Source organism: Xyrauchen texanus, chromosome 10 (genome assembly GCF_025860055.1).
Source record: "Xyrauchen texanus isolate HMW12.3.18 chromosome 10, RBS_HiC_50CHRs, whole genome shotgun sequence".
Taxonomy (NCBI): domain Eukaryota; kingdom Metazoa; phylum Chordata; class Actinopteri; order Cypriniformes; family Catostomidae; genus Xyrauchen; species Xyrauchen texanus.
This window is the reverse complement of record NC_068285.1, coordinates 23603523-23631285: the sequence shown is the minus strand read 5'-3', so window position 1 is coordinate 23631285 and position 27763 is coordinate 23603523. Positions and strand designations below refer to the sequence as shown.

Here is a 27763-nt window from a genome sequence, read left to right as displayed (position 1 = left end):
CAGGGCTCCGCCCCTCAAGCCTCTCGAGCCTTCCAGGGCTCCGCCTCCCAGGCCTCTCGAGCCACCCAGGGCTCCGCCTCTCGAGCCTTCCAGGGCTCCGCCCCCCGAGCCTCCTATGGCTCCGTCTCCCGAGCCTCCTACGGCTCTGCTCTCAGAGACCCCCAGAGCCTTCTAGGGCTCCGCGTCTGAAACCTCCTACGGCACCACCTCCCTCTGCTCCGCCCCCAGAGCCTTCCAGGTCTCCGCCTCTGAAACCTCCTACGGCGCCACCTTTCTCGGCCCTGCCTCTTGAGCCTTCCTCGGCTCAGCCTCCTGAGCCTCCCACGGCTCCGCCTTCCTCAACCCCGTCTCCTAGGTCCTCCAGGGCTCCGCCTCCAGAATCTCCTGAGCCATCCACGGCTCCGCCTCTCGAGCCTCCTTCGGCTCAGCTTCTTGCGGCTCTTCTCCCCGAGCCTCCTACGGCTCCGCCACCCGAGCCTCCTACGGCTCCGCCACCCGAGCCTCCTACGGCTCCGCCTCTCGAGCCACCCGAGCCTCCTACGGCTCCGCCTCTCGAGCCTCCCGAGCCTCCGATGGCCCCGCCTCCCGAGCCTCCTACGGCCCCGCCTCCCGAGCCTCCTACGGCTCTGCCACCAGAGACTCCAGAGCCTTCCTGGTCTCTGCTACTAAGGCCTGCTACGGCTCCGCATACCTCGGCTCCGCCTCCTGAGCCTCCTTCAGCTCCACCTCCTGAGCCTCCCTCAGCTCTGCCTTCTGAGCCTTCTAAGCCATCACCTCCCTCGGCTTCGCCTCCCGAGCCTCCCTCGGCTCTGCCTCAGAGGTCCTCCTTGGCTCCGCTTCACGCGGTTCCGCCCGCCTCCCCAGTGCCCACTCCTCCTCCCAGGTCCCCTGAACCAGCCCTTGCCCCACGGCCATCTCCTAGGCCATCAAAACCGGCCTCTGTCCTGTGGCCACCTCCCAGGTCCCCTGAACCGGCCCTTGGCCCACGGCCATCTCCCAGGCCACCAAAACCGGCCTCTGTCCTGAGGCCTCCTCCCAGGTCCCCCAAACCGGCCCTTGCCTTATGGCCAGCCTCCGGACCATCTAAACCTGTCCCTGCCCGGTCAACACCTCCCAGACCACCAGAACCTGTCCCAGCCCGGTCGATACCTCCCTGGCCTCCTAAACCTGTCCCTGTGTGCCCCCAGGGACTGCCTAATTGGCCCCGTGGACTGTCTCATTTCCCTTTGTGCCCCCGTGGACTGTCTCATTTCCCCTTGTGTCCCCACCGACTGCCTAATTGTCCCTTGTGCCTCCTTGGATGGTCTCTGTGTCCCTTGTGCTCCCTTTCATCTGTCTGGTTTCCCCCCCGGTCTACCATTTCACTCTTTTTTGTTTTTGGTATTTCTGTCTTTTTTGTTAGGACCGTCTGGAATCCGGTCCTTTTGAGGGGGGGTTATGTCACGTTCCTCTGTCTACCCTGTGTTCTGTGTCTCTCTATTCACGTTTCCTTGTCTGCTCCGTGTTTTCATTTCACCATCACCGTTCACGCTCCATGTCACGTTTTCCTTGTTGTCCGCCCCGTGTTTCACTGTCCTTGTCTAAAAGTACATTTCCCACAATTCTCGGCCTCCCTCACTGCCTGCACTCATCATTGTTTTCACCTGTGTCTCGTTCAGTCTCCACTTTGTCTGTGTATTTAAACCCTGGTTCTTTGTTTAGTCTCTGTCAATCGTTGTTCGTTTCTTGAATGTCGTCAAGCCTGGTCTGTGTTCCTTACCCGAGTTCTTAGTTTTGTTTGAGTTTTGTTTCACTGTGTTAAATCTGTTTCGTTGTGTTTTAGTTTCCTGTTTTCCCATCGTGGACTTTCATTTGTGTTTACCTTTTATTTCTTATGTGTTAATCCCAATAAAACCGCGTTTGGATCCGCACCTCTTGTCCTGCTTCCACACCCTTCATAACAATAACCTGTGATTTTCATGGGCTGATGTCATTTGGCAGTTGTGTGAATGTGTCTGAAACATGCTAATCCAGAGCTGTGTGGTAACTTCATGTTGTTCTAGGTGATGAGGTTGTCTGCATGTCTAATTAGTAAATTACTGCAGAGGGATTATCATTGGTGTAAGTACAGCAGATGAAAACACCAAAGGGGAGTACTTAGTCTTAACTCATGCCTTATCATATTTCTCATTATTTTCTTCATATTTTTTTTTATATTAATCACGTCTTTGACAAAGGTATGAAAGTTTTGAACTGTAAAGCCAGTGTGGGGTCTTTTAGTGGAGAAACAGACCAAACCACTGGTGAGCCTATACCGATATTCAGTGGCCACAAAAAGTATTTGGACACTTACAACCCCAATTCTGAAACAGGTGAGATAGTATGGAATATGCTTATAAAAACAAAAAGGAGGGATTTGTAAATTTGATTCACTCTGTGCTATATTAAAAGCACTACAACAACACATTATTTGATGTTTTACTATTATTTTAAATGTATTTATTTTACATTTATTTATTTTAAATTCAAATCAGATGATTAACACGCTCAAAGTTATTCGCTCCGAGTTATATCTGATGAAATAGTGATGTTAGACAAGTAAACACTTGACTGTCTCAAGCGGGTTGAAATCATTTGATTTGAAATGATTGCATATATCTTTTTTTTTTTTAATTCCATTCACAAGGTAACACATCAGATAATGTGGTGTTGTAGTGCTTACAATGTAGAACAGGGTGAATCAAATTTACAAATCTTTTTTTTTATTAGAATTTTCCATACTCTCCCAACTTTTTCAGAATTGGGGTTATAAGTCACACTTTACAAAGTATGATTTCCATTGCATAAGAAACAAAATATCAAACCAAATGTTATCTGCAAACAAATGATGTGCTTAGATCTAACTTTGCTTTTTTTGCCATTAGTTGTGAAGACACCAGTCATATCAGTAACCATATAAAAGCTGGTTTATTCTACATGGAGAGGGTCCCCTCATGGGGACTGCCATGTTAGAATCACGTGATCAGCCGAACAGTCTCAGTATCTGCCCTGTATTAGACACTTTCATTCATGTATTAATTTAATCATAGCTGTTTGTGAATAGTACATTTCTGCAATAGTTTCTTAAACCGAAAACTATTGATTTTAAATGATGTTGCATGCAAGCCGCTAGATGTCACTGTAAGTCCAAGATGACACATAGAAAAGTTACTGAGTGCACCTTTAACCAACTGCTCCAAAGGTTTTTAGTAGATGTATGAAGTCATTTCATGCAGATGTCCGTACCTAATAGAGTAACTATTTTCCACTGAGTTTTTTTTTCCCAGCTATATTGCTTAAAAATTAATGGCACTTGGTTCGATTTTTTTTTTTTTTATCGAATGCAATGACTCATGCTTTAAGTGGGGCTCTAATGTTCAAATACTTTTTGGGTTTGCTTTATGTTAAATTTCTTTATGTTGTGAGTCACGGACAGATATTGACAGATACTCCTGTTTCTAAAGGTCCTAGCCAAGCTCTAAAATGCCCAGCAGAATCTATACTGTCCCCTGTTGATAATGATGGTGTTCCACTCCAAACCCATCAAAGGTCCATAAATAAGAAGACAGCCTATCCTAAGAGTCAAGTAATGTGTGATACAGTAAAGGAGCCTGTGTTTAAAGTAAGTCTGTCACTACAGCAGGGGCCCATTGTCATTGAGAGAACCCCTCTAAGAAACACAACCACTGTAGCACCTGAGATTGAGCATCAAACCCTCAAGTCCAAATACACAGAGAATGATGAATCGGCTGTAGGAAATAACAGACATGAAGTTCAGCCATGCAATCATGAATGCCCACAGACAGTATGTGACCCCGCCGAGTACTGGAATACAGAGCATGGAAACATGCTCACAAAGGCCAACATTCCCACAGTGACCTATACTCATAAAGAGGTAATTTTGCATATATGTATGAGAATCAGTTCATGAGCCCGGCTCAGTATGCATACACTGGACAATTTGACCATGCTCAACTCATTCCAGTGGTCCAACCTTCTTGCATACTTAAGTACTATGATTCACTGGAGGAGGTGGTCTCTGTCTCGTATGCTGATTGGCCAGTGCAGGACTGGTTCTTCAGTAGCAATGAATCAGTCCTGCAGAGGCAAAACACTGGAGAAGATACAATGTATCATCCTGAGTTTGCAAGTTACATACAGTACTTATTATAATGTGTATTCCAGTATTGTATGTATTCCTGTAGCAACATATTTTCAGAGTTGATTTTCAAAAGATGCTTGCAGAGAAAAGATGACACATTTTCTGAACAAAATTTGAAATTAACAGAAGTTTTGACTTTCAAACCAGCAAGAATTCTGCAGTCAATAAAAAATTAGACTAAACTATTACTGAATTAGTTGGTACCTTTTTCCGTGCAAATTTTTAAAGCTTGTGTTCTGTACACATACAGCTAATCTTTGGTATTTATGTTAAGCAATGCAATCTCATCCACTGAAATTGTGCATCTTTTGGAATGTTGGGGGGAAAATGGTTTATTTTAATTTTTGTGTTCAATTTATTTATTTTTTTATCAGTTCACCATTTAATTTGTTAACATAAATTCATTTCAAGTTGATAAATTCCTCCAATTTTTTAAAGATAATTTGTTGGTTGACAATAGCTGAAAACCTGCCTAAATTGTGTTATATCAATTATTTATATAATATTCAAAGTCATCATTGCTGTTCCGCAGTTCACAGGCACACGTGTTTACTGTGTTACAGGTTGTGCAACCAGTGAATATATATCTGTTAACTTCCAATTAGAAACACTGACTTTGTTATCTTTTTTTTACTTGTGCACTATTCCCCGTGCCATAACTGAAATTCTAGATGAAAAAGAATACCTAATATAAACAAAGTTATGTACCATTTTGTTTCTCGAACAAGAGCGATTTCTCTCAGATTTAAAGCATAAACCATCCGTTTTTTTTTTTTGTCATTGATAAGTTACATGGTAATTACCTTGCTTATACATGTAAAAATGTACTTCATAGCATAGTATCTTTGGTTCAAATGTATGCTTTAGAACCCATGAGCAAAAGATGGTATGGATCTTGATTTGGAATCCGTTTTGGATTACAATCATCACCTACATAAAAATATAAGTTGTCTTCTTTTGCAGACAGTTGTAGTACTAGATTTGGGGAGACAACAGTAGTGTTGAATGTTCAGTTTGGTTTTCTTTCCAACACAGGTCATGTGTCCCCACCAAATGAAAAACACATTTACACTTAGTTTATTTTGTAATGCATAATACAAAATTGTTGATATGACAAATATTTTTTGTTTTGTTTTGATTAATTTTATTCTATAATTCCAAGTTGAGTAACAGTTGGGTCTTGAGAATCAGCCAGGAACATTTTGGCAGTATTTCCCCATTTTTGTTACGCCTTTCAGAATTTAATTTAAAGACCAGGTTATCTCCGTTGATATCAAGTTCTTTGCATTGTAATTGATTGTTTTGATTGTAAGTTCTAATTTCATTAATAAAATGTTTGTTCTTGTAAACTAGTCATTTTATGTGATACTGTTTTATATGTTTGGTTAATTATGGCCAGATCTTTTAAAGGTTGCACTGGTACGTCTTAAATTAATAGTTCACCCAAAAATGAAAATGTATCTTCATTTACTCTCCCTCATGCCATCCCAGATGTGTATGACTTTCTTTTTTTTTAGAAGAATTTCTCAGCTCTTTTGGTCCATACAATGCAAGTGAATGGGTGCCAAAATTTTGAAGCTCTAAAAATGACATACATTAGCATAAAAGTAATCCATAAGACTCCAGTGTTTAAATCAATATCTTCAGAAGTGATATGATAGTTGTGGGTAAGAAACAGATCGCTTTCACATTCTTGTGTTTTTGGTGTTTAAAATGATTTATGCATATCGCCCCCAACTGGTCAGGGAGAAGAATTTCAAGCAAAATACTTAAATATTTATGTTTCTCACACACACCTCACATCGCTTCAGAAAATATGGATTTAAACACTGGTCTTCATATGGATTGCTTTTAGTTGCGTCAAATGAAAAAAAAAAATGTTCAACAGATGAAAAAGCCATACACATCTGGTATGACATGGGGGTGAGTAGAATTTAAAATGTTTGGGTGGACTATCCCTTTAAGGCGATTAACACGTTTATGCGAGTATTGTATTGTTATTTGTGTAAAGAAGTCTGTAAAGAAGTCTGATCCAAAACTTTAGTAGAACAGTAGCTTTGCATTTAAAATCTTGACAATCACAGCCACATTTCAAAGGGCGTATCAAAAGTAGACTATTCAAGAAAGCCTCACTTCTTGTGCATCTTAATAACGTTATTTATTTAGTCATGATTTTACGGATTTGCTTCTGGTTTTACAATTTTCATTTCATTTGAAGTGCCATATTTTACCAGATGAAGGCGCCAGATTTATACAATTTACAACCATGTGGCGTGACAAAGTTTTACCTGATACTTTTTTATTCTCAAGTGTCGTCTAGTTCACCTGCCTAGTTAGATAAAGATGTGAATAGGAATTTATAATTGAGCAAATTATTTTTTATACATTTGGAAAATATAATTCAAAAATTATAAAATATCTATATATATATCTATCTATATATATATATATATATATATATATATATATATATATATATATATATTATAACTCAGGAAGTTGCAACAAGGTGATTTTGTCCCTTTTTTCCAGATTGCTCAACCCAAATGTCATGATCTGTGTGCTGCTGTTTTATCATTTGTAAATCTGTCCTTTTAATAAATCTGAAATAAACACCCATATATTGATTTCAGCCAAAAAGGACCTTGAAGATGAGGTGACAGACACAATGCTCCTCAGAAGTACCAGAAAGGAGGAGGATGCTTGTATGTATTTTGAAATTATCCTTAATTGGCGAATGAGTATGAATTGTGCTATCATACATTCGTGAGTTTTCAAGTGAGAGTAAAACTGTAATGACTGATGTAGTCTTGTTGTTACAGTAACTGCTGAAGTCTTACAGTTGGAGGAAAAATGGAATGAAAAGGAAGGTGCACTATTATAAACCAAAATCTGGCCACCACTTGACATTTGTATTCATATAACACTGTACAGTTACCTAACTTGGCAACATACTTAACGACTGCTCAACACCATGTACAGTTGAAGTCAGAAGATTAGCTACACTTTAGTCATACATTTTTTTAACCACTCCACAGATTTAATATTAGCAAACTATGGTTTTTCGAATATTTAAGCAATTTATGACCTCTATTTTGAGCTGTGGCTCAGTTGGTAGAGTCGGCTGCTAATCGCAGGGTTGACGGTTCGATTCCCGGCCCACATGACTCAACATGCTGAAGTGTCCTTGGGCAAGACACTGAACCCCAAGTTGCTCCCAATGGCAGCCTAGCACCTTGCATGGCAGCTCTGCTGCCATTGCTGTGTGAATGGGTGATTGGGACACAGTGTATAGCGCTTTGGTAACTTCTGAGGTTAGAAAAAAGCGCTATATAAGTGCAGACCATTTACCATTTTGTGAATGACATGAATAATTTTTACAACAATTGTTTATAGACATATTGTTTCACTTTGAATTGACTATATCACAATTCCAGTTGGTCAGAAGTTAACATACACCAAGTTAACTGTGCCATTAAGCAGCTTGGAAAATTCTAGAAAATGATCTTAAGCCTTCAGATAATTAGCCAATTTGCTTCTGATCGATGTACTGAATTGGAGGTGTATCTGTGGATGTATTTTAAGGCCTACCTTTAAACTCAGTGCCTCTTTGCTTTACCTCATGTGGAAATCAAAAGGAATCAGCCAAGACCTCAGAAAAACAATTGTGTACCTCCACAAGTCTGGTTCATTCTTGGGAGCAATTTCCAAATGCCTGACGGTACCACATTAATCTGTACAAATAATAGTATGCAATAATAAACACCATGGGAACACGCAGCCATCATACCACTCAGGAAGGAGACTCCTAGAGATGAATGCAACGTGGTGCGAAAAGTGCAAATCAATCCCATAACAACAGCAAAGGACCTTGTGAAGATGCATGAGGAAACAGGTTAACAATTATCTATATCCACAGTAAAACGAGTCCTACATCGACATAACCTGAAAGGCTGCTCTGCGAGGCAGAATCCACTGCTCCAAAACTGTCATAAAAAAGCCAGACTACAGTTTGCAAGTGCACATGGGGACAAAGATCTTACTTTTTGGAGAAATATCCTCTGTACTGATGAATCAAAAACCTAACTGTTTGGCCATAATGACCATTGTTATGTTTGGAGGGAAAATGGTGAGGCTTGCAAGCCGAAGAACACCATCCCAACCGTGAACCTTGGGAGGTGGCAGTATCATATTGTTGGGGTGCTTTGCTGCAGGAGGGACTGGTGCATTTCACAAAATAGATGGCATCATGAGGAAGGAAAATTATGTGGATATATTGAAGCAACATCTCAAGACATCAGCCATGAAGTTAAATCTCTGCCTTAAATGGGTTTTCCAAATGGACAATGACCCCAAGCATACCTCAAAAGTTGTGGCAAAATGGCTTAATGGCAACAAAGTCACGGTATTGGAATGGCCATTACAAAGCCCTGATCTCAATCTGATAAAACGTGTGCGAGCAAGGAGGCCTACAAACCTGACTCGGTTACACCAGTTCTGTCTGGAGGAATGGGCCAAAATTCCAGCAACTTATTGTGAGAAGCTTGTGGGAAGTTACCCAAAATGTTTGATCCAAGTTAAACAATTTAAAGGCAATGCACCAAATACTAACAAATTGTATGTAAACTTCTGACCCACTGGGAATGAAAGAAATAAAAGCTGAAATAAATAATTCTCTCTACTATTATTCTGACATTTCACATTCTTAAAATAGTGATCCTAACTGACCTAAGACAGGGAATGTTTTCTACGATTAAATGTCAGGAATTGTGAAAAACTGAGTTTAAATGTATTTAGCTAAGGTTTATGTAAACTTCTGACTTCAACTGAATGATTGAAATCACCCATAAATTGCTTATTTAGGTATAAACTAAAGGCTAGGTTTTCCATTAGATATCTAGTGTTAACACATCTAATTTTGTACTATAGTGTTAAACAGATCTCTGCAGCTCAAATGTGAGCACCTCAAACAAAAGGCACAAAGGTAAGCATTAGGGATGTGCAGTTGTGCACAAGTAATCAACTAATTGAGTACTTGTTCAGCACAAACTTATCGACTATTAAACATACAACTCAAATATCACAGAGAGATTTTCCTTTGCACATTTGCCTGCTCTTAGGCCACGCTGAGTTAGATTGTACTTTCCCTCTAAATTGCACAAAAAATCTTGCCATTACAATAGATACATGCGAACTGTTACGTTCCCGTGTTGTCTGCCCCGTGTTTCCTGTTTCACTCATCACTGATCACGCTCCATGTCACCTTTTCCTTGTTGTCCGCTCCGTGTTTCACTTGTCTTTGTCTAAAAACTACAATTCCCAGAATTCCCGGCCTCCCTCACTGCCGCATCTCATCCTTGTTCTCACCTGTGTCTCGTTCAGTCTTCATTGTGTCTGTGTATTTAAACCCTGGTTCTTTGTTTAGTGACTGTCGATCGTTGAAATTGATGTTTCGTGTTTTCCAATGTTTTATGCCTGCTCTTGATCCCATGTTTGTTCGTTCGAGGATAGCCTTGCCCTTCATGGATGTTTCGTGTTCGTGTGTTAATTTCATTTTCCCATCGTGGACTTTTCCTTTGTTCCTGTGTTTGTTATTATTGCTTGTTAATAAAAAGAACTCATTTAGATCTGAACCTCCCATCTACCTTCTCCTGCCTTCCCATATTCCTAACACGAACTGAGTTAATGCATAGTGGTTTTTTTTTCAGTTTTTACAAAAGAAACAAAATTTGTTCAATGTTAGCTTATTTCAAAACAGCTCTTGGTAACGTTTCTGAACCAAACAAGATATACATTTCACTCCGCCTCTCGAGCCTCCCAGGGCTCCGCCTCCCAGGGCTCTGCCTCTCGAGCCTCCCGAGCCTTCCAGGGCTCCGCCTCCCGAGCCTAACAGGGCTCCGCCTCTTGAGCCACCCAGGGCTCTGCCTCTCAAGTCTCTCGAGTAAACCAGGGCTCCGCCTCTCGAGCCGCCCAGGGCTCCGCCTCTCAAGTCTCTCGAGCCCTCCAGGGCCCCGCCTCTCGAGCCCCTCGAGCCACCCAGGGCTCCGCCTCCTGAGCCTTCCAGGGCTTCGCCCCCCCGAGCCTCCTACGACTCCGCCTCCAGAGCCTCCCGAGCCTTTCACGGCTCCGCCTCCCGAGCCTCCTACGTCTCTTCTCCCAGAGACTCCAGAGCCTTTTAGGGCTCCGCCTCTAGAGCATCCTACGGCGCCCCTTCCCTCGGCTCTGCCTTCAGAGCCTTCCAGGTCTCCGCCTCTGAAACCTCCTACGGCGCCATTTCCCTCGGCTCCGTCTCCTGAGCCTCCCATGGCTACGCCTCCTGAGCCCCCAGGGCTTTCCATGGTTCCGCCTCCCTTGGCTCCGCTTCCTGAGTCTCCCTCGGCTCCGCCTCCTGGGCCTCCCACAGCTCCGCCTCCTGAGCCTCCAGAACCTCCCACAGCTCCGCCTCCTGAGCCTCCCACAGCTCCACCTCCTGAGCCTCCAGAGCCTCCCTCGGCTCCGCCTCCAGTGGCTCCCTCAGCTCCGCCTTCTGAGCCTTCTACGCCATCGCCTCCCTCGGCTCCGCCTCCCGAGCCTCCCTCGGCACAGCCTACACCTTCCACGGTGCCACCTCCCAAGCCTTCTACAGCTCCGCCTACGCCTTCCACAGCGCCGCCTCCCAAGCCTGCTACGGCTCCGCCTCCAAAGTCCTCATTGGCTCCGCCCACCACGGTTCCGCCTCCTGGTCCACCCAAGGCCTTACCACCTGAGTCTGCCACGGCTCAACCTGACTCTGCTCCGCCCACAGTGTCTCCCACGGCTCTGCCTGCCTCTGCTCCGCCCCCAGGGTCTCCTGCGGCTTTGCCTACGCCTCCTTCGGTGCCGCCACCCAAGTCTTCGACTGCTCCGCCGCAGAAGTCCTCCTTGGCTCCGCCAGCTCCCCTAGTGGCCACTTCTCCTCCCAGGCCCCCTGAACCAGCCCTTGCCCTATGGCCACCTCCTAGGCCACCTAAACCTGTCCCTGTCCTGTGGCCACCTCCCAGACCTCCTGAACCGGTCCTTGCCTTGTGGCCACCTCCCTGGCCTCCTAAATCTGTTCCTACCCGGTGGAGGCCCCCCAGGCCACCTGACCCTGGCCCCGTCTCACACCCCTATAGACTGCCTGCCTGCCCTCTCGGCCTCCCTGGTCTATCTGTTGGCCCCTTGTGCCTCCGTGGACTGCCTGTCTGCCCTCTTGGCCTCCCTGGTCTGCCTGTCCACCCCTTGTGCCCCCGTGGACTGCCTAATTGCCCCTTTTGCCCCCATGGACTGCCTAATTGTCCCTTGTGCCTCCTTGGACTGTCTCTGTGTCCCTTGTGCCCCCTTTTGTCTGTCTGTGTTCCCCCGGGTCTACCCCCTCACTTCTTGGACTTTTTTTTTGTGGGTTTTCTTTTTTGTAGGACCGTCTGGAATCCGGTCCTTTTGAGGGGGGGTTATGTTACGTTCCCGTGTTGTCTGCCCCGTGTTTCCTGTTTCACTCATCACTGATCACGCTCCATGTCACGTTTTCCTTGTTGTCCGCTCTGTGTTTCACTTGTCTTTGTCTAAAAACTACAATTCCCACAATTCCCGGCCTCCCTCACTGCCCTCACTCATCCTTGTTCTCACCTGTGTCTCGTTCAGTCTTAATTATGTCTGTGTATTTAAACCCTGGTTCTTTGTTTAGTGACTGTCGATCGTTGAATGTGATGTTTCATGTTTTCCAATGTTTTATGCCTGCTCTTGATCCCATGTTTGTTCGTTCGAGGATAGCCTTGCCCTTCGTGGATGTTTCGTGTTCGTGTGTTAATTTCATTTTCCCATCGTGGACTTTTCCTTAGTTCCTGTGTTTGTTTATTATTGCTTGTTAATAAAAAGACCGCATTTAGATCTGAACCTCCCGTCTACCTTCTCCTGCCTTCCCATATTCCTAACACGAACTGAGTTAATGCATAGTGGGTTTTTTTTTTTTTTTCAGTTTTTACAAAAGAAACAAAAATTTTTCAATGTTAGCTTATTTTAAAACAGCTCTTGGTAACGTTTCTGAACCAAACAAGATATACATTTCACATACAACCCCATTTCTGAAAAAGCTCTGACAGTATGAAAAATGCTAATAAAAAGAAAAAGGAGCGATTATTATTATTATTATTTTTTATTATTATTTTCTTTATTTAAAAAAAATATATATTTTTTAAAATATTTTTTATTTTTCTCTCAATTTGGAATGCCCAATTCCCACTACTTAGTACGTCCTCGTGGTGGCACGGTTACTCACCTCAATCCAGGTGGCGGAGGACAAGTCTCAGTTGCCTCCACTTCTGAGACAGTCAATCCATGCATCTTATCATGTGGCTTGTTGTGCATGACACCACGGAGAATCACAATATGGGAGGCTCATGCTACTCTCTGGGATCCACGCACAACTTACCATTCTCCCCATTGAGAGCGAGAACCCCTAATCGTGACCACAAGGAGGTTACCCCATGTGATTCTACCCTCCCTAGCAACCTAGCCAATTTGGTTGCTTAGGAGACCTGGCTGGAGTCACTCAGCATGCCCTGGATTTGAACTTGTGACTCCAGGGGTGGTAGTAAGCGTCAATACTCGCTGAGCTACCCAGGCCCCCAAAAGGAGTGATTTGTAAATTAGATTCACCCTTTGCTATATTGAAAGCACTGCAAATAAACATTATATGATGTTTTACCTAGTGAATACATTTAATTTTTTTATGTACAGTAATTTCAAATCAGATGATTGCAACATGCTCCAAACATTTGAGACAGGGGCAATTTAAGACTAATAAAAATTTGATGAGTTAAAATAACACAGCAATGTGAAGCAGGAGATGTTAAACATGTGAGGCAATTATGCCATAGTATATTTAAGAAGCCTCCAAAAATAGTCTCTAGTCCTTCAAGAGCAAGGATCATTTGAGACTTGGCAATTTGCCAACAGATGCTTCAGCAAATAATCCAGTACTTTGAGAACAATGTTCCCCAAAGACAAATTGAAAGGATTTGGGGCATTTCACCCTCTACAGTGCATGTCACCTTCTACAGTGCACAATATAGTTAAAATATTCAAGGAATCTGGTCAAATCACGGTGCGTATAGGGCAAGATGAAAACCATTTTTGAATGTGCATGATCTCTAATCCCTCAGACATCACTGTGTTAAAAACATCATCCATCTGTAATGGATATCATGAATATGGACTTGGGATTACTTTAGTAAACCTTTGTTAGTCAACAACACTTTTCTGCTGACTTTTCTGGGCTCGGTCTCATCTTAGATGAAAGTAGAACAGTCTAATCATGTTTTTTGGTCCAATGAGTCCACATTTCAAATATAAAAAAAGAAACACAGCCATCGTGTTCTCTGGGCCAAAGAAGAAAAGGCCATCCAAGCTGTTATCAACTTCAGGTCCAAAAGCCAGTGTCTGTATGGGTCTGGGGTGTGTCAGTGGGTAACTCGCACATCTGTGAGAGCACCATTAATGTGGACAGATATGTAAACATTTTGGAGCAGTATATACTGCTATCCAGCACCGCCTTTTCCAGGGACGTCCCAGAATTTTCAGCAGGACAACTTCAAACCACATTCTGGCTGAATAAGCAGAGAGTGCAGGTGCTAGATTGGCCCGCCTGCAGTCCTGACCATTTCCAATTGAGAATGTGTGCCGCATTATGAAGCCCACAACAAGACAACGAAGACCCCCTACAAGTGACCAGCATAACGGATGAATGGGGGAAAATTCCACATTTTAAACTTAACAAACTTGTGTCTTCAGTGCCTAAATGCTTAATAAGTGTTAATAGAAGAAATGGTGATGTTTAACAGTGGTACAAACTTTAATGTAGTGTGTTGCAATCATCTGATTTGAAATTACTGTACATAAAAAAAACACCATATAAGATTTAGTTGTTCAATATAGCAAAGGGTGAATATCATTTACAAATCACTCCTTTTTGTTTTTATTAGCATTTTAGCAAATGTCCCAACTTTTTCGGAATTGGGGTTGGATGTGTCATACTTGACATTTTGAACTTTCATTTTAATTTTCAAGTAATCAATTACTTGATTTTTGTGGGTTAAGAGTACTCGACTACTAAATTACTCGATAATGCCCTTTCTTATTAAGCATATTTGTACTGTAGATATCCAATTAGACATGTTGGCCACTGTGTTTATTTAGAATGAAAATCACAACATGAGTCACCTATACACAATTGAGCTTTGGTCCCTAGTCAAAGATTCTAGTACAAGGTGAGTATTCTGTCACTTGATAACTTACACAAATTATGTTAAAAATAAAACAAAGTCGATAGACTAGAATTTTGTCATGCCATTTTTACAATTGAATAATGTTAACACAGCAACGTGTGAATGTTTGTGAGAACATTTAACAGTAGAGCTAGCCTATCCTACTTCAACATTTTGAAGATGCATGATAATCAAATATCAATTAATTGTCACATTCTGGGTGTCCTAAAACTTTTTGATTCAAGGTCTAACTTGTAACAATGTATGGTAGGCAGCTTGAGCTGAACCATCAGAAAGAGGAACTGGTGAAGCAGTACCTCTGTCAGATCGAGGAAACCAAACTTAAGCACAGAAAGATTCGGTATGACTCATTATTTGTTTTTATAACAGAAGAGAAATAGGAAACTCATAGCATCTTGTTGTTATGGTCTCTTCTAATATCAGAAATATACTATATATTTATAGAGATAGATAGATAGATAGATAGATAGATAGATAGATAGATAGATAGATAGATAGATAGATAGATAGATAGATAGATAGATTATTCTATTTATATTTTAGATAAATAAATATATATATATATACACACACACACACACACACACACACACACACACACACAGTTGAAGTCAGAAGTTTACATACACTTACTGTAGGTTGAAGTCATTAAAACTCATTTTTTAACCACTCCACAGATTTCATATTAGCAAACTATAGTTTTATCTACTTTGTGCATGACATGAATATTTTTTCCAACAATTGTTTATAGACAGATTGTTTCACTTTGAATTGACTATATCACAATTCCAGTTGGTCAGAAGTTTACATACACCAAGTTAACTGTGCCATTAAGCAGCCTTTGTCATGCCTTTAGACAATTAGCCAATTAGCTTCTGATAGGAGGTGTACTGAATTGGAGGTGCACCTGTGGATGTATTTTAAGGCCTACCTTCAAACCTAGTGCCTCTTTGCTTGACATCATGTGAAAATCAAAAGAATGACCTCAGTAATCAATTGTGTACCTCCACAATCTGGTTCATCCCTGGGAGCAATTTCCAAAAGCCTGAAGGTACCACGTTCATCTGTATAAATAATTGTACGCAAGTATAATTGCTTAGTGCAGGAAGGTGATGCATTCTGTCTCCTGGAGATGAATGTAGTTTGGTGCGACCATGTGAAGATGCTGGAGGAAACAGGTAGACAAGTATCTATATCCAGAGTAAAAGAGTCTATCACCCTTTTTCCTATATATATATATATATATATATATATATATAGGAAAAAGGGTGAGGCTTGCAAGCCAAAGAACACCATCCCAACCGTGAAACATGAGGATGGCAGTATCATATTGTTGGGGTGCTTTTCTGCAGGAGGGACTGGTGCACTTCACAAAATAGATGGCATAATGAGGAAGGAAAATTATGTGGATATATTGAAGCAAAATCTCAAGACATCATCCAGGAAGTTAAAGCTCTGTCACAAATGGGTTTTCCAAATGGACAATGACCCCAAGCATACCTCCAAAGTTGTGGCAAAATGGCTTAATGACAACAAAGTCAAGGTATTGGAATGGCCATTACAAAGCCCTGACCTCAGTCTGATAGAAAATTTCAGGACAGAACTGAAAATGCGTATGCGAGCAAGGAGGCCTACAAACCTGACTCAGTTACACCAGTTCTGTCTGGAGGAATGGGCCAAAATTCCAGCAAATTATCGAGAGAAGCTTGTGGGAGGCTACTCAAGTTAAACAATTTAAAGGCAATGCTACCAAATACTAACAAAGTGTATGTAAACTTCTGACCCACTGGAAATGTGCTGAAAGAAATAAAAGCTGAAATAAATAATCCTCTCTATGACTATTCTGACATTTCACATTATTAAAATAAAGTAGTGATACAGACAGGGAATGTTTTCTACGATTAAATGTCAGGAATTGTGAAAAATTTAGTTTAAATGTATTTGGCTATGGTGTATGTAAACTTCTGACTTCAACTGAATATATATACAGTATATATATATATATATATATTACAATAATCAGCATGTGCAGGTGTCTTTAGAATAACAGGACATTTGTCTACTTGTTCTACACTTTTGCATTGTAAAACCATTTTAGTCCATTTTATTGCAATTAAAAACTTCTTTAGAAATGTGTAACATCATGAGCTAGATTATAAGTCCAGACAACTCATATTAGGATGAAGTTCCAGAATCAGCTTCTGCAGCTTTTGGAGCAGCACAAAAACTTGTCCACTATCTTCGTAAGTGGCCTTCAAATGAAGGGATTAATGTTATATATAAAAAAAATACTGAGCATTCTTTAAAGTAAACTACTTTTTTCATTATAGCTCACCACACTCTAAAGCGTGCATTTGAGAACAGCATCTTTCTCTCCTTTGACTCTTTATTATTTTTTTCCAGACTCCACAGAGACTACCAGCAGAGATCCAGTCTGCAGAGTACATCACTGTGCAGTTGCTAAGGGCTGGTACGTTGTTTTATTAATTTTGTTCCTTCTCTTACGTTCCAATGCCCTCCCCATGCTCTGTGTGTGTTGGTTTAGTGGGACATTTTCCATGAGGTATATTTTCCTAAGGTTTTACTCAAGACATTCAGGCCAAATTAGTAATTTTTCCAAAAGTAATTTGTTCAGTTATCCAGACAGCTTTCTGCACTGTTGGACTAGATGACTTGCAACTGTTGGATTGTACAGGAATGTAACCTTATACCCTAGTTCTCGCAAGACTTGGGATTGAACTCTCAACATTTCGACTGACAGTCAAACAAATGCCCAACATCATACTCGAAGTAATCTTTTTACTGTATATGTTTGTGTGTATAACTGTACAGAGCAACAGAAACTGGAACAGTTGGCCAAGCTGCTGGGCGGGTTAAGCCCCACCCAGACTGGAGAGATGCAAATAGATACCTGTGACACAGCATCATGAATATCTCACATTTTGCATTCATGAATTGTGTGAGCATTACTTATCAGTTTTCACCTCTTTCAAAAAATATGTTATATGCAACTTTACAGAATTAGAAGAGCACCTTAGACATTCTTTTGTCTCCAGTTGTTTCCTGTTTAACGTGTTACCAATGATATTGTTTTGACGTTGCCGATATAAAATTAATGAATATTGGAATAAACAACAATCAAATATACCCTGAACATGGAATATAAGTTTCTAGACCATTTATTCTGAATTTATTACACAATAAAAAACTGTTAACATTTCTAGTTTCCCAAAAAAATTATTTATGAACTCTAGCGATGACATACATTTCTCATCTTAACAACTGACTAGAAAAACTATTAAATTCCATCACATTCCCATTCCTCGATCAGATATACATTATTAGATCAGCTTCCAGTTTGCATACATCAGTCCAATTACACATCCATTAGGGCACTCTGGGAATTCTTTGGTGTTCAGTAATAATATTCTACCATTCAATTACATTTTGCATTGACAAAACACAGGGCAAAGCCCAGTCCTGAGAACATCTTTATCAAACATATATATTACAGTTTCTCCTGCCAACTTATGTATCTAATGCAGAAATGTGTAGAAACCATTATACTGTAATTTCATGTGTTCCTTAAATTTTTTTTATTTATTGTTGAATTTACAGTAAACAACAAAAATAACCCTGCCACATGACTTTATGACCATGTGGTTTCAATTCAATCTACTTCCTTGACAGCATACTGTTGAAAGTAAAAGGCAGTTTCCATACATTCCTTGCATACTTACCTGCTATCGAATTCTGACAGTTTCAGATTGCAGAATTTCTGTGTTCTTAACTTTCAGTTATAGAAGCAATGTCCTCCAGCAATGTCTGTTTCCTTTATGTTGGTGATCCAGTGGCACAAGAGTCTTGCCAAAGCATAATTTCAGGATGACGTGTCCTGGGGGGTTTTATGTGGTGTATGTCAACGAGGGCGTGTTTTAGGGCCTTCAGTATGGCATAATAATAATAATCTGCCCAGACTTGTTACTTTCCTTTACCAGAGTTGGAAATGGCGCATAACAACTGTTCGCATGTACATATACAGTACATCATGAAGATAGAAATGGTCTCGTTAAAAAGAAGGGAAAGTTTAGAAAAGCTTCTCAAAGTATAAAGCCTCCTTTGGCCCCATTTGTATCCCTCTATCTTGTAGGGATGGTGTGCGATTACTATTATGAGGTATGCCCTGATTCCTTATAAGGGCAAATTGAATCCACTGAGGGCTCAGATTGGCACATAGAGAGGAATATTCCTCTTGCTGCAACAAGACTCCTCATATTTGAGGTTGTGCTATTTTCGTGGTCTGGTTACATGAGATCCATGAACCATTTAGGTTACTAGTCATTTAGTAGACGCTTTAATCTGAGGCGACTTAATTCCTTTTCTGTGTGTTTTCAGCATTATCAGCCTTGTTTGGTACCGGGGATATTTTTTAGGTCCTTTGTGAGGAACATTGGCACCCTCTTCCATGTTTTGTTATCCCAGGTTATTCCCCATCTGTTGAGAGGTAGAGTGACAGATATGTGAGTGAAACATGATTTTGCCAATCTCCCATCCTTCTGCCCACCCCATCCCCACAAATAGTAAAGAAGATTCTATGATATACTGTTTCAATGATATGTATATTAATTTTAATAAAACTTAACTTAAATTTCAATAATATAGACTGGAGAGTAGGTTGCAACAAACAGATAATTAAATGGCACAGAATATGCTTAAAATGTAACAAAAGAAATTAGAAACTTCTAGGTATAATTTGCCCATCAAACCACAAAATACATTCACAAGGCAATTAGTAAATAAATATATACAATAAATTTAATTTGACATCATCATTTCTACATTATCTTTTTTCCTAGAATTTGTATATTTCACGAGTCCCATACAAAAAGTTCTTTGAAAATATTGTAAAAGGTTCTTATGTGATTGATCTAATAGGACTTTGCTCAGCCTATTCTACACTTCCCTGTTCCCAGCAAAACTCTTCTTGGCTATGACAGAGTACCTCAAATCGACTGTAGACTTTCTTTTCCTTGCGCATGCTCTCTATTCTCTTCAGCAGATTGTCCCTCTCCTGTGGGTTGACCGGAGATCGGATGAACCGGTTCCGGCTTTGATCTCGGAGGGTATCTTCCTTGTCCCCTTCACCTTTCCCGGACTCTTCAGCCTGCTTTGCCAGTTCCTGTTTATTCTTCTGGCTATTTGCAGATATTTGCTCAAGGATCACTTTGGTATCATCCCTGAGGTTGCTGCTGTACAGCACATTCGAGGTAGAGGACTGATAGCGTGATTGGGTTGATTTAGTATTGGGTTTGTTGTTCTCTACTGTTGTTGAAGATGATATAGATTCTGAATGTGTCCCTTTGTCTGTGGGCTTCTCTTGTACCTCAGGGACCGTTTTCATCAACTTGTCTTCTGTAGAGCCTGACACTCCTGAATGCTTTTTTTCTCCCTTTGGCACAAGGAAACCCCTCAATCTCTGTGTTTGTTTCTTGAGGAAGTCAAGGGCTTTTGTATCTTTGCTATCAGAGCCCACAAGGTTTAGGGAGGTATTGGAGCCCTGCCGGGTGATGCTTAGAGTTTCTTTGGACTCTGTGCATGACATGCCTGATGAGCTGAGGCTGCGAGACTTCTTGAGCTCACTCTTTTCAGCATCTGTTGCATCTGTGAGAATCTCCTCACCGCATGAGATACGTCGAGCTTGAGAGCTCTTGAAAGGTTTTAATGTGTCTTTATTGAAGAACTTGGGTGAGGGGAAAAGCTTAGGTGACTTTGTGACAGTTAGTTCCTTAGCTGGCTCTATTTTTGCTGCATCAGCTATATTCTCAGTCAGAGTTGTGCTGTTTGTGTATGGCCTGTCAACACACACTTCTAAAGATTTTGGTTTTGTAGGAATCACTGGGTGCTTTGCAGTGGGATCTGTTTGTGCAACTGGTGGGTTTTGTATCTGTACAGTGGACTCATCTGAAGTAATTGACACATTTGGAATTTTGACTGCTGTTACACTTGGTTGTGTATCAGAGAGGTCTGGCTTTATCATGGATGGTTCTTGTCTTTTAGGAACTAAATCTAATTTAGACTTTCTCTTTTCTGCCAGTTCTTTGAAGTACTGAAGTCGGCTTGCTGGATCATTCATGTTGCGGAAAGAAGGTATTTGCTGAGATTTTGACAGCTCCTTTGGCTGTGTAACTTTGCTTTGGTCTTCATGTACAATTTCTTCAGGTTTCTCCTTTTCTTTGTTAGGATCCTGTTTGATATTTGTGGCATCTTGTATTGTCGTCAGATCTCCCATTGAAGAGTTATTACCATCTTTTTCTTCTGTATTTTTATGCTTGTTCCAATCAAATGGCTCTCTTGAAAGTGATCTCCTTTTCTCCAGAATCTCTGCCACAACAGATGAGTAACGAATAGGCTCTGACTCCTCTTTCTCCTCTTGCAGCTCCCCACCAGATTTAGCCTGTAAGGAGCTATGTTGCTCCAGCTTAGAGGAGCTGAAGATTAATGAAGAGCGTAGTCTTGAACTCCTTTGCAGCATTGGATTAATTCGAGATCGGAACGACTCATGCTTGGTGATGCTTATCTCCTTTTGTTCTTTAATCGCCACCTCTTTTTCATAATCTGTTGATGATGCTAGAGATGAAGCTGAAATTGCTGGCTTCAAAGTGTCAGTACCTGTGGGCCCCAGATCAGAGCTAATATCTTTTACTTGTTTCCTCTCTTGTAAAATGGGTTTACCGAAGCGTGGCCGCAAGTCAAGGTTTGGCTTAGTTTGGATATCTGGAGTTTCTCTTGTGTTGAAATAGTCAGGTTGTTGCTGTGGCTCATCAAAGGCATCTGAACCTATGGGCTGATGTAGGCCCTCCTCCCCTGAATCTTCACAGGTGCTGAGATAAGAGTTGATTCTCCAGCTCCGTAATCCCTGCTTCGCATTGGCATCCTGGGATTGTCGTGCTTGGTCTCCAGTGGGGAACATCTGCTTATGCTCTGGAGGATGCGGCTGAGTTGGCGAACTCTGACAGGCATATGCATGGCCCACAGATGGCCTCTTGTGGCTGTGTGGGCCATAGCGCCCCCCTCCAGAATGATTCTGTTTTTCTGAACCATGTCTGAGGTCATCAGATGATAACACATTAAGGTTTCCAGGTGCTTCAAGTTCAGAGGGATTTGCAGAATCAGAGTACTGATCTATCTGGTGCAATCCAACGTTGAGCGGGTCATAGCGCCCAGGATCAGGTCCAACACCCTCACTCTGATAGTAATGTTGTTCTCTCTGGTAATGTGATTCCATCTCCTCCAAATTGTTCATTACACGATGCTTCATATACTGCCGGGAGGAGGCATAGGTCTCACGTGTGCCCTCGGCATAACTATGCCTCTTAAATGCATCCATTTCCATCTGCCTGGAAGCTAATATTGAGCGGCCTTGATCCAAGAATGACTGTTGCATTCTGAATTGCTGTGATGCATATTTTGTGACTTGCATAGCACCTGCACCTGGTTCAAGAGAATGGCGGAATGGGTCATCCCTCTGAAAAGGCAGTATAGATTCTACACGATCCCCAAATGGGTAAGCAGTAAGTTCAGGCTGACGAAGAAATCCTCTGGGATTCCTCAGTGACTGAGTCCTTTTTAAGCCAAACTGGTTGCCAAGGTAACTATTTGTGCTGTCCTGTGGCATGGGTACAAGTGCATTTTCAACAATAAGTGGTTGAGACTGAGCAAACAAAATACGAAACTCTTCGTCAAAAGTGGCAACTAGTTCTCCGAGGAACAAATGGGCAATGCAGCGGTGGATCTTCTCAAAAGACCACATAAAGCTGAAGAGGGAAATAAAAGTTTACATTGTCATCAGTGTCACTCTGAAGAGGGCATGCTTTTACAATAAATTATCTTAGGTTTGGCTAAGTTTAGTTCTTAACTGCATTCAAATATAGCTGAGCTCACCTATAGTTTCCACTGAGCACGGCTCTGCAGTCTGAAAGAAGAAAACGGTCCATCACCTGACCTTTAAATGACTTCCCTGTGCGGCAAAAATAGGTAACGCCCGCCACTGTCCGTACTCGCATCATCTGTAATCATTGAAGTTATCATACAGAGGATTTTGAGCATGTGGTTCCTTAATATTCATTATGTATTTAAATCTACAACCCAAAGGTACATCATTGTACCATTGTGCATGGCACTTAACCCATTTACCCCAGGGGGACAGTTGTGCAATACTCCAAGTTGTTTTAGTTTAAATGTTAAAAAAAAGTATTTGGTGAAATTTTTTGGTTAATCTTACATGCATCATATCCAGGTTAACTTTGCAGTTTGTCACCATTGACACAAAATGATGGGCATTTTGTTCATCCAGCAGAATATAGACAGGTACATGACGTGATGCAGCCTCCAAAAGATCAAAAAATATATCAACATCTGTGAAAATATCCATCACCACTGCAATGACCTGTTTGTGAAACAAGGAAATAAACATGTAAAACAGCACTAAGAAAACACTTGAGTCTGTGCATCAGTTTATTTGGAGTGTAGCCAATTAAAACTAACCAAATTACAATTAATTTCCTTTTCATGACAAACCAACTGAACGGGTGTAATGATTTAACTACAAATGAAGAATCAGAAACAAACAAATCTAGTTTTTGAGACATCCACTGTGTGTACATTATGTACTTCATTCCAACCTGACTTCATTTATACAGTACTAACCTGTTGAGCATTTTTGATGAGTCGTCGGGCCTGCTGCTTAATGCTGGGCATGTCAGGTTCTGAGGGGTTTACCAACATTGTGACTTCTGTGGGCCCCACAAAACTGTGCTGCTGTAGAGGCCAGCCAAGGTCTAGTCCTGGTGCATCCAAATCAGAGTGCAGTGGCCAGTAGGTGTCAGAAGACCCATCCTGATCCATTTCATGATAGGGCAGTTCTGGTACATTTCCAGCGCTCTGAGGTGACCGTAAAGTGCTTTTAATATGCTCAATCTCTGGCCTTGACAAGAACTCAACTACATTAGCATTTTGTAAGAAATTGTAATAGCCCTCAAGGTCTTCCTCCACCAGTGCATCAATAGCCATGCGATACTCTTCCCGGTAATGGGGGCGCAAGTAATTAGGATCCAGGGGGTTTTCTCCCACTGAAGAATTCTGGGAGCGATGGGCCATGGTGGAGCAGGGAAAAACCTAAGAAACATTTTTCAATTAATGAAAATCTAACAGAGCATCTGGAAATAATAATTTGTATGATATATAATATTTTGCTTATTGATAGGTTTTCCTACCTACCAAATTTTTTGTCACTGCCTCTTCAAGAGCCTGTCATGTTAACAAACCTTGCATCAAAGCAGCTAATGCAGAGATAAAGTATTTTAAAGTGTATTATTTCCTAAAAACCCTGTTCCCTACCCTAAATTCCTTGGTCTTGGCCAAATGAATGAGGAATAACAGCAAATTTGCGGTTGTATTCGAGACATTTCATGCATGAATGCTTCCACTTGTGATTACTTCTGAGTGGACTGCGAGTCAGATGCTGAAAAAGTGACTGGAATTTATTTATATTATCTTGTAGTTTATTATATTATATTGGGAGTAAGGCCATGTCCACACTAATATGCTTAAAGCCGAAACATACTTTATGCAAATACACATACGCAGATGCAAGCGTTTGGCCAGCGAGTGGTCCCATTGCACATATATTACGTGCGATCTTGCGTTGCTCTAGCGGTTACAAACATCAGACCACAAGTGGGCAATCGATTTTTTGGCCTGACCACGAAACCATTGCTGCATCCGAAACCAGGAAAATGCTGCCTTGACAAGAGCAATATACGGAGTATAAATGGAGGCAGGATGAAAATAAGGTGCTTTTCAAACAGTTCAGAGACCAGTTTCCTCAAGAGCAGCCCGGATGTGGTAGATGAGTCGATAGTTGAGAAGTGGGGAGAGACACAGAGAAAAAACAAGTTTGTTTGAATGGACTGGGGACATATCTATTTTTTTTTTTTTTTAAAGATTCAACTCAAAGTACTGCCCAAGTCCGCCATGACAAGTTGTTGTTTGAAAGAAGAAAATCTGCTCTAGCCTCCCTTGCAGAAACATTAAGAATGCAGCGTGTACTTGTGTTGTGTAATGAATTGAGCGAATACAATTGCATTTTAGACCACATGCAATGCGTTTTTTCACATGCGCATTAAGAGGATTTAAGCGTTTTCATCCGTTTCAGTGTGGATGAGCAACTTTTGGAAAATGCTTAAAAACGACAGTGTGGAAGGAGAGCATTTTGAAAATGAAAACGCCTTTTTCAAATGTATGCAGATTAATGTAGACACAGCCTAAGTGTTCTTTTTTCCCTTTATATTTAGTGTATTTTGATTCAAAACATTGAAATATTGTGATCTTTTACTTGCTTCATATTCATCTGCACTGGACTTGCACAATGGCTCCAGTTTCATAGGCAAAGATCACAATGTGGAGGGTGTGTTTGTGGGATGGTTATGTATTGTTGTCAATTAGATCATCATTCGGTTCTCAAGTCAGTTCAAAAGCGGGCCGGTATATAACTGATTCTCAGTTTTCTCTGGCTCTGGAACAAGCAGCGCATCGGAAAGGGTGTGTGTGTCTGTTTGTTGACTGCAAACTCGCATTCAGGTCTGCCTCCATTCTGATGTGCAATGCCCACTTTTCAAAATCCAATCAACAATCGATGGATAAAATCAAGTCCCCGCCATATATTTTTTTTTGTTTGATAAGCCGTATCATTCTGAAATAAGTCACAACATGGAAGTAAAGTTGGTTGCAATTTCTGTTTCTTTCTGTAGCTGTCAAAGTTATTGAGTATAAGTATAGGATCAGTATATTTAAAATATATTTCAAAATATTTAGATACTGTATACAGGGATTTTGGGGATATATTTGGGGATTTTTCCTCCTCGGGATTATTTGTATTGAAGTTCTTCATCAAGCATTCCATTATTTGATGTGATTTTTAAAATATAAATAAAATTTTAATAACGTGTACCTTTAAAGTTTATAAATTATCATTAATAATCAATTCCCCTATGAAAACAATAAATGGGATTTTACTTCCGGAACCATACTCTTGTGCTATATTTTCAATGAAATAATCCTTGCAAAATGTTTTACCGTTTTAGAAGAAACAGGTTTGTAGAGTAGCTCTACTTAAGCACTGTTTTATTTGATCATAAAAGCAAATACCTAAATGAAAGAAATTCAGATTTTAACAGAAATAAAAATATCACTGTGTTTGGACCAATGTCAAAATTGTTTAACTAACTTACTATGATACTGAAGGAACCAAGAAGGAAAAAACTAAATATGCATGCTAAGGCAAAAATCTGTCTGAATTTTGCATATTAGATGTTTCACAAACAAGTAAAATCAAGAAACAGTCAAATGTTTCCAAGTTTAATAAGATGTTGATTAAACCAAATAAATGTTTGCCTTGTTGAACAACAGCAAATTTTTCTAAATTTGATACTGTCCAAATTCCACTGCTAAACCTCTACTTTTGTATTCCATTTTGGCATGGTTTTGATTCACTCGCTGAAAAACTCTAGGAACTGTTTGACTTATTGTGTACATACGGAATTCCTATCCATTCTGTGATCCAGACAATGACCTCTCAGCTAGGTTTGGATCCAGTATGACATACAAAGCTTATGGACACTTAAGTACATTTGTTTGTATTTTAGACATCACCATAGAAACAGTGGCAGCCAGTTGGCGAGTGACTCATTGCGGCCAAAAGGAGAACAGACATCAACAGAAAGGGAAAATTGAAGAAACATGTGACTGAGCCAAAGAAGGGAGTGTTATGCTGATGTTCTTGTGAAAAAGAACTCCGTGAGCTCTAACTGTGCAAGTAAGAATTAGACTTTGAGTAGGTCATAAAATTGACTGTGGCTGATTCATAGCATGTTGATAACATTGTGATCTGAAAAGTTCAGTGGACTATTTTAAGATTCTCAAAACGATTCTCAAAAAGTGGCAACTAGAATTTTCTGATTGCATCTAACATTAGACACAAATGTTTATGCTCTGCCTATGTACAGTATAGTATTGTTTATTATCATAATTCAATTTTGCCAACTAATCTGAAGCCAATGCTGTCAGCATGTTTCCTTATAAGGGTGACACCCAGACCAGTATATCATGTTGGAGCAGATTCAATCAAGTTTACCAGACATTACATTTAAATGTCACTGTTTATTAAGACTGAACTTGTTTATAAAAATCTTATTAAAATCTTAGGGGTTGTACAAATTTTATACAACAATTGACTGATTTATCAATAATTGAAAAATCTATCCATGCTGAATTAGTTTAACATTTGGTTAGCAAAATGGGAAAAAATACCCAAAAGAATAAATCCGAGGCATTTCCATATGTAATTAATCATTAATATTATGAAATTAATATTTGGTTCCATTGATCCAGGGTTGGGAGACTCTTTAAGGGTTTGACACTGAACTGTCAATACCAATCATTAAATGTGATTCTGTTCTACCTTCTGAGACGTTATGTGTTCACACACATTCTGCACAGGCACTCACTTATGCATTACATTCTTACACTCAAGACAGAGGCTGAAGATGCTTCAAATACCTGGGATATCATTAACAATGGCATCAAAGGGGTGAAGACTGACACATAACAGGTATTTTTAAGTGGTCTAGTTTTTGTCTAGAACAAAATTATCAGCAAGACTAAGTACTCAATGTTTAGCATAAATATGTTAATTCATACTCTGTAGGTACAGATTTGTAGTGATCTTAATAATTATTTTCAGTAAACAAAGAATGAGTTTTTACATGACTAAAACCTTTACCCTGACACTCCTTTACTATTCAGAAAGATTAAGAGCAAGACTCCAATAAAGACGAGACCAGTGTAGTATGAGGTTTTGTATTAGCTGAAAAGTTGGAACAGTATGAAAAATGCTAATAAAAACTAAAAATATATATTTTTTAAATAGATTCACCCTTTTCTATATTGAAAGCACTACAACTACATATGATATGATGTTTTACCCTGTGAATTTCATTGTTTATTTTTTTTTTTTTTTTAATGTACAGTAATTTCAAATCAGATGATTGCAATAAGCTCCAAAAAAGTTGGGAATGTCGAGTGTTTAAGTCTGTGAAAGGCACCAAGGCACCATTTTGTTAAGTTTAAAATGTGGAAATTCCCCCCCATTCATCCATTATGTAGGTCTTCAGCAGCACAGTTGTACTTCATTGCTGTATGGTGTGCTACATAATGTGCCACACATTCTAAATTGGAGATGGTCAGG

At 40.6% G+C, this 27763-nt stretch overlaps 2 protein-coding genes across 4 annotated transcripts in view; one reads left to right on the top strand and one right to left on the bottom strand.

The window, feature by feature from the left end:
• The first annotated feature begins 3607 nt into the window (after positions 1-3607).
• Positions 3608-18956, top strand: si:ch211-199g17.9 (uncharacterized protein LOC108180085 homolog). The gene is made up of 9 exons (XM_052135292.1): positions 3608-3913; positions 4030-4168; positions 6814-6885; positions 7003-7050; positions 9110-9164; positions 14711-14800; positions 16640-16703; positions 16864-16930; positions 17293-18956. The coding sequence occupies exons 1-9, from the start codon at positions 3608-3610 to the stop codon at positions 17388-17390; spliced, it is 939 nt and encodes a 312-aa protein (XP_051991252.1). The 3' UTR covers positions 17391-18956.
• Positions 17627-27763, bottom strand: part of fam83hb (family with sequence similarity 83 member Hb) — a 25158-nt gene continuing 15021 nt past the window's right edge. For 2 of the 3 annotated variants that reach the window (XM_052135402.1, XM_052135403.1), the window contains exons 2-6: positions 23167-23634; positions 22742-22906; positions 22402-22526; positions 19463-22274; positions 17627-18954 (exon numbers count right to left, since the gene is read on the bottom strand). In XM_052135402.1, the coding sequence (XP_051991362.1) occupies positions 18934-18954; positions 19463-22274; positions 22402-22526; positions 22742-22906; positions 23167-23634 (3591 nt within the window). In that variant the 3' untranslated portion in view covers positions 17627-18933. The remainder of the gene's footprint in view (positions 18955-19462; positions 22275-22401; positions 22527-22741; positions 22907-23166; positions 23635-27763) is intronic. The other variant, XM_052135404.1, reaches the window with a different exon arrangement.

What these genes read in the sequence shown, in the direction of transcription:
- si:ch211-199g17.9 (XM_052135292.1), top strand. Translation starts at nt 3,608, where the DNA reads ATGTGTGATACAGTAAAGGAGCCTGTGTTTAAAGTAAGTCTGTCACTA. An exon ending in TGACCTATACTCATAAAGAG is followed by an intron (nt 3,914 to 4,029) that starts GTAATTTTGCAT and finishes TGCATACTTAAG; the next exon opens with TACTATGATTCACTGGAGGA. An exon ending in CTCAAACAAAAGGCACAAAG is followed by an intron (nt 9,165 to 14,710) that starts GTAAGCATTAGG and finishes AATGTATGGTAG; the next exon opens with GCAGCTTGAGCTGAACCATC.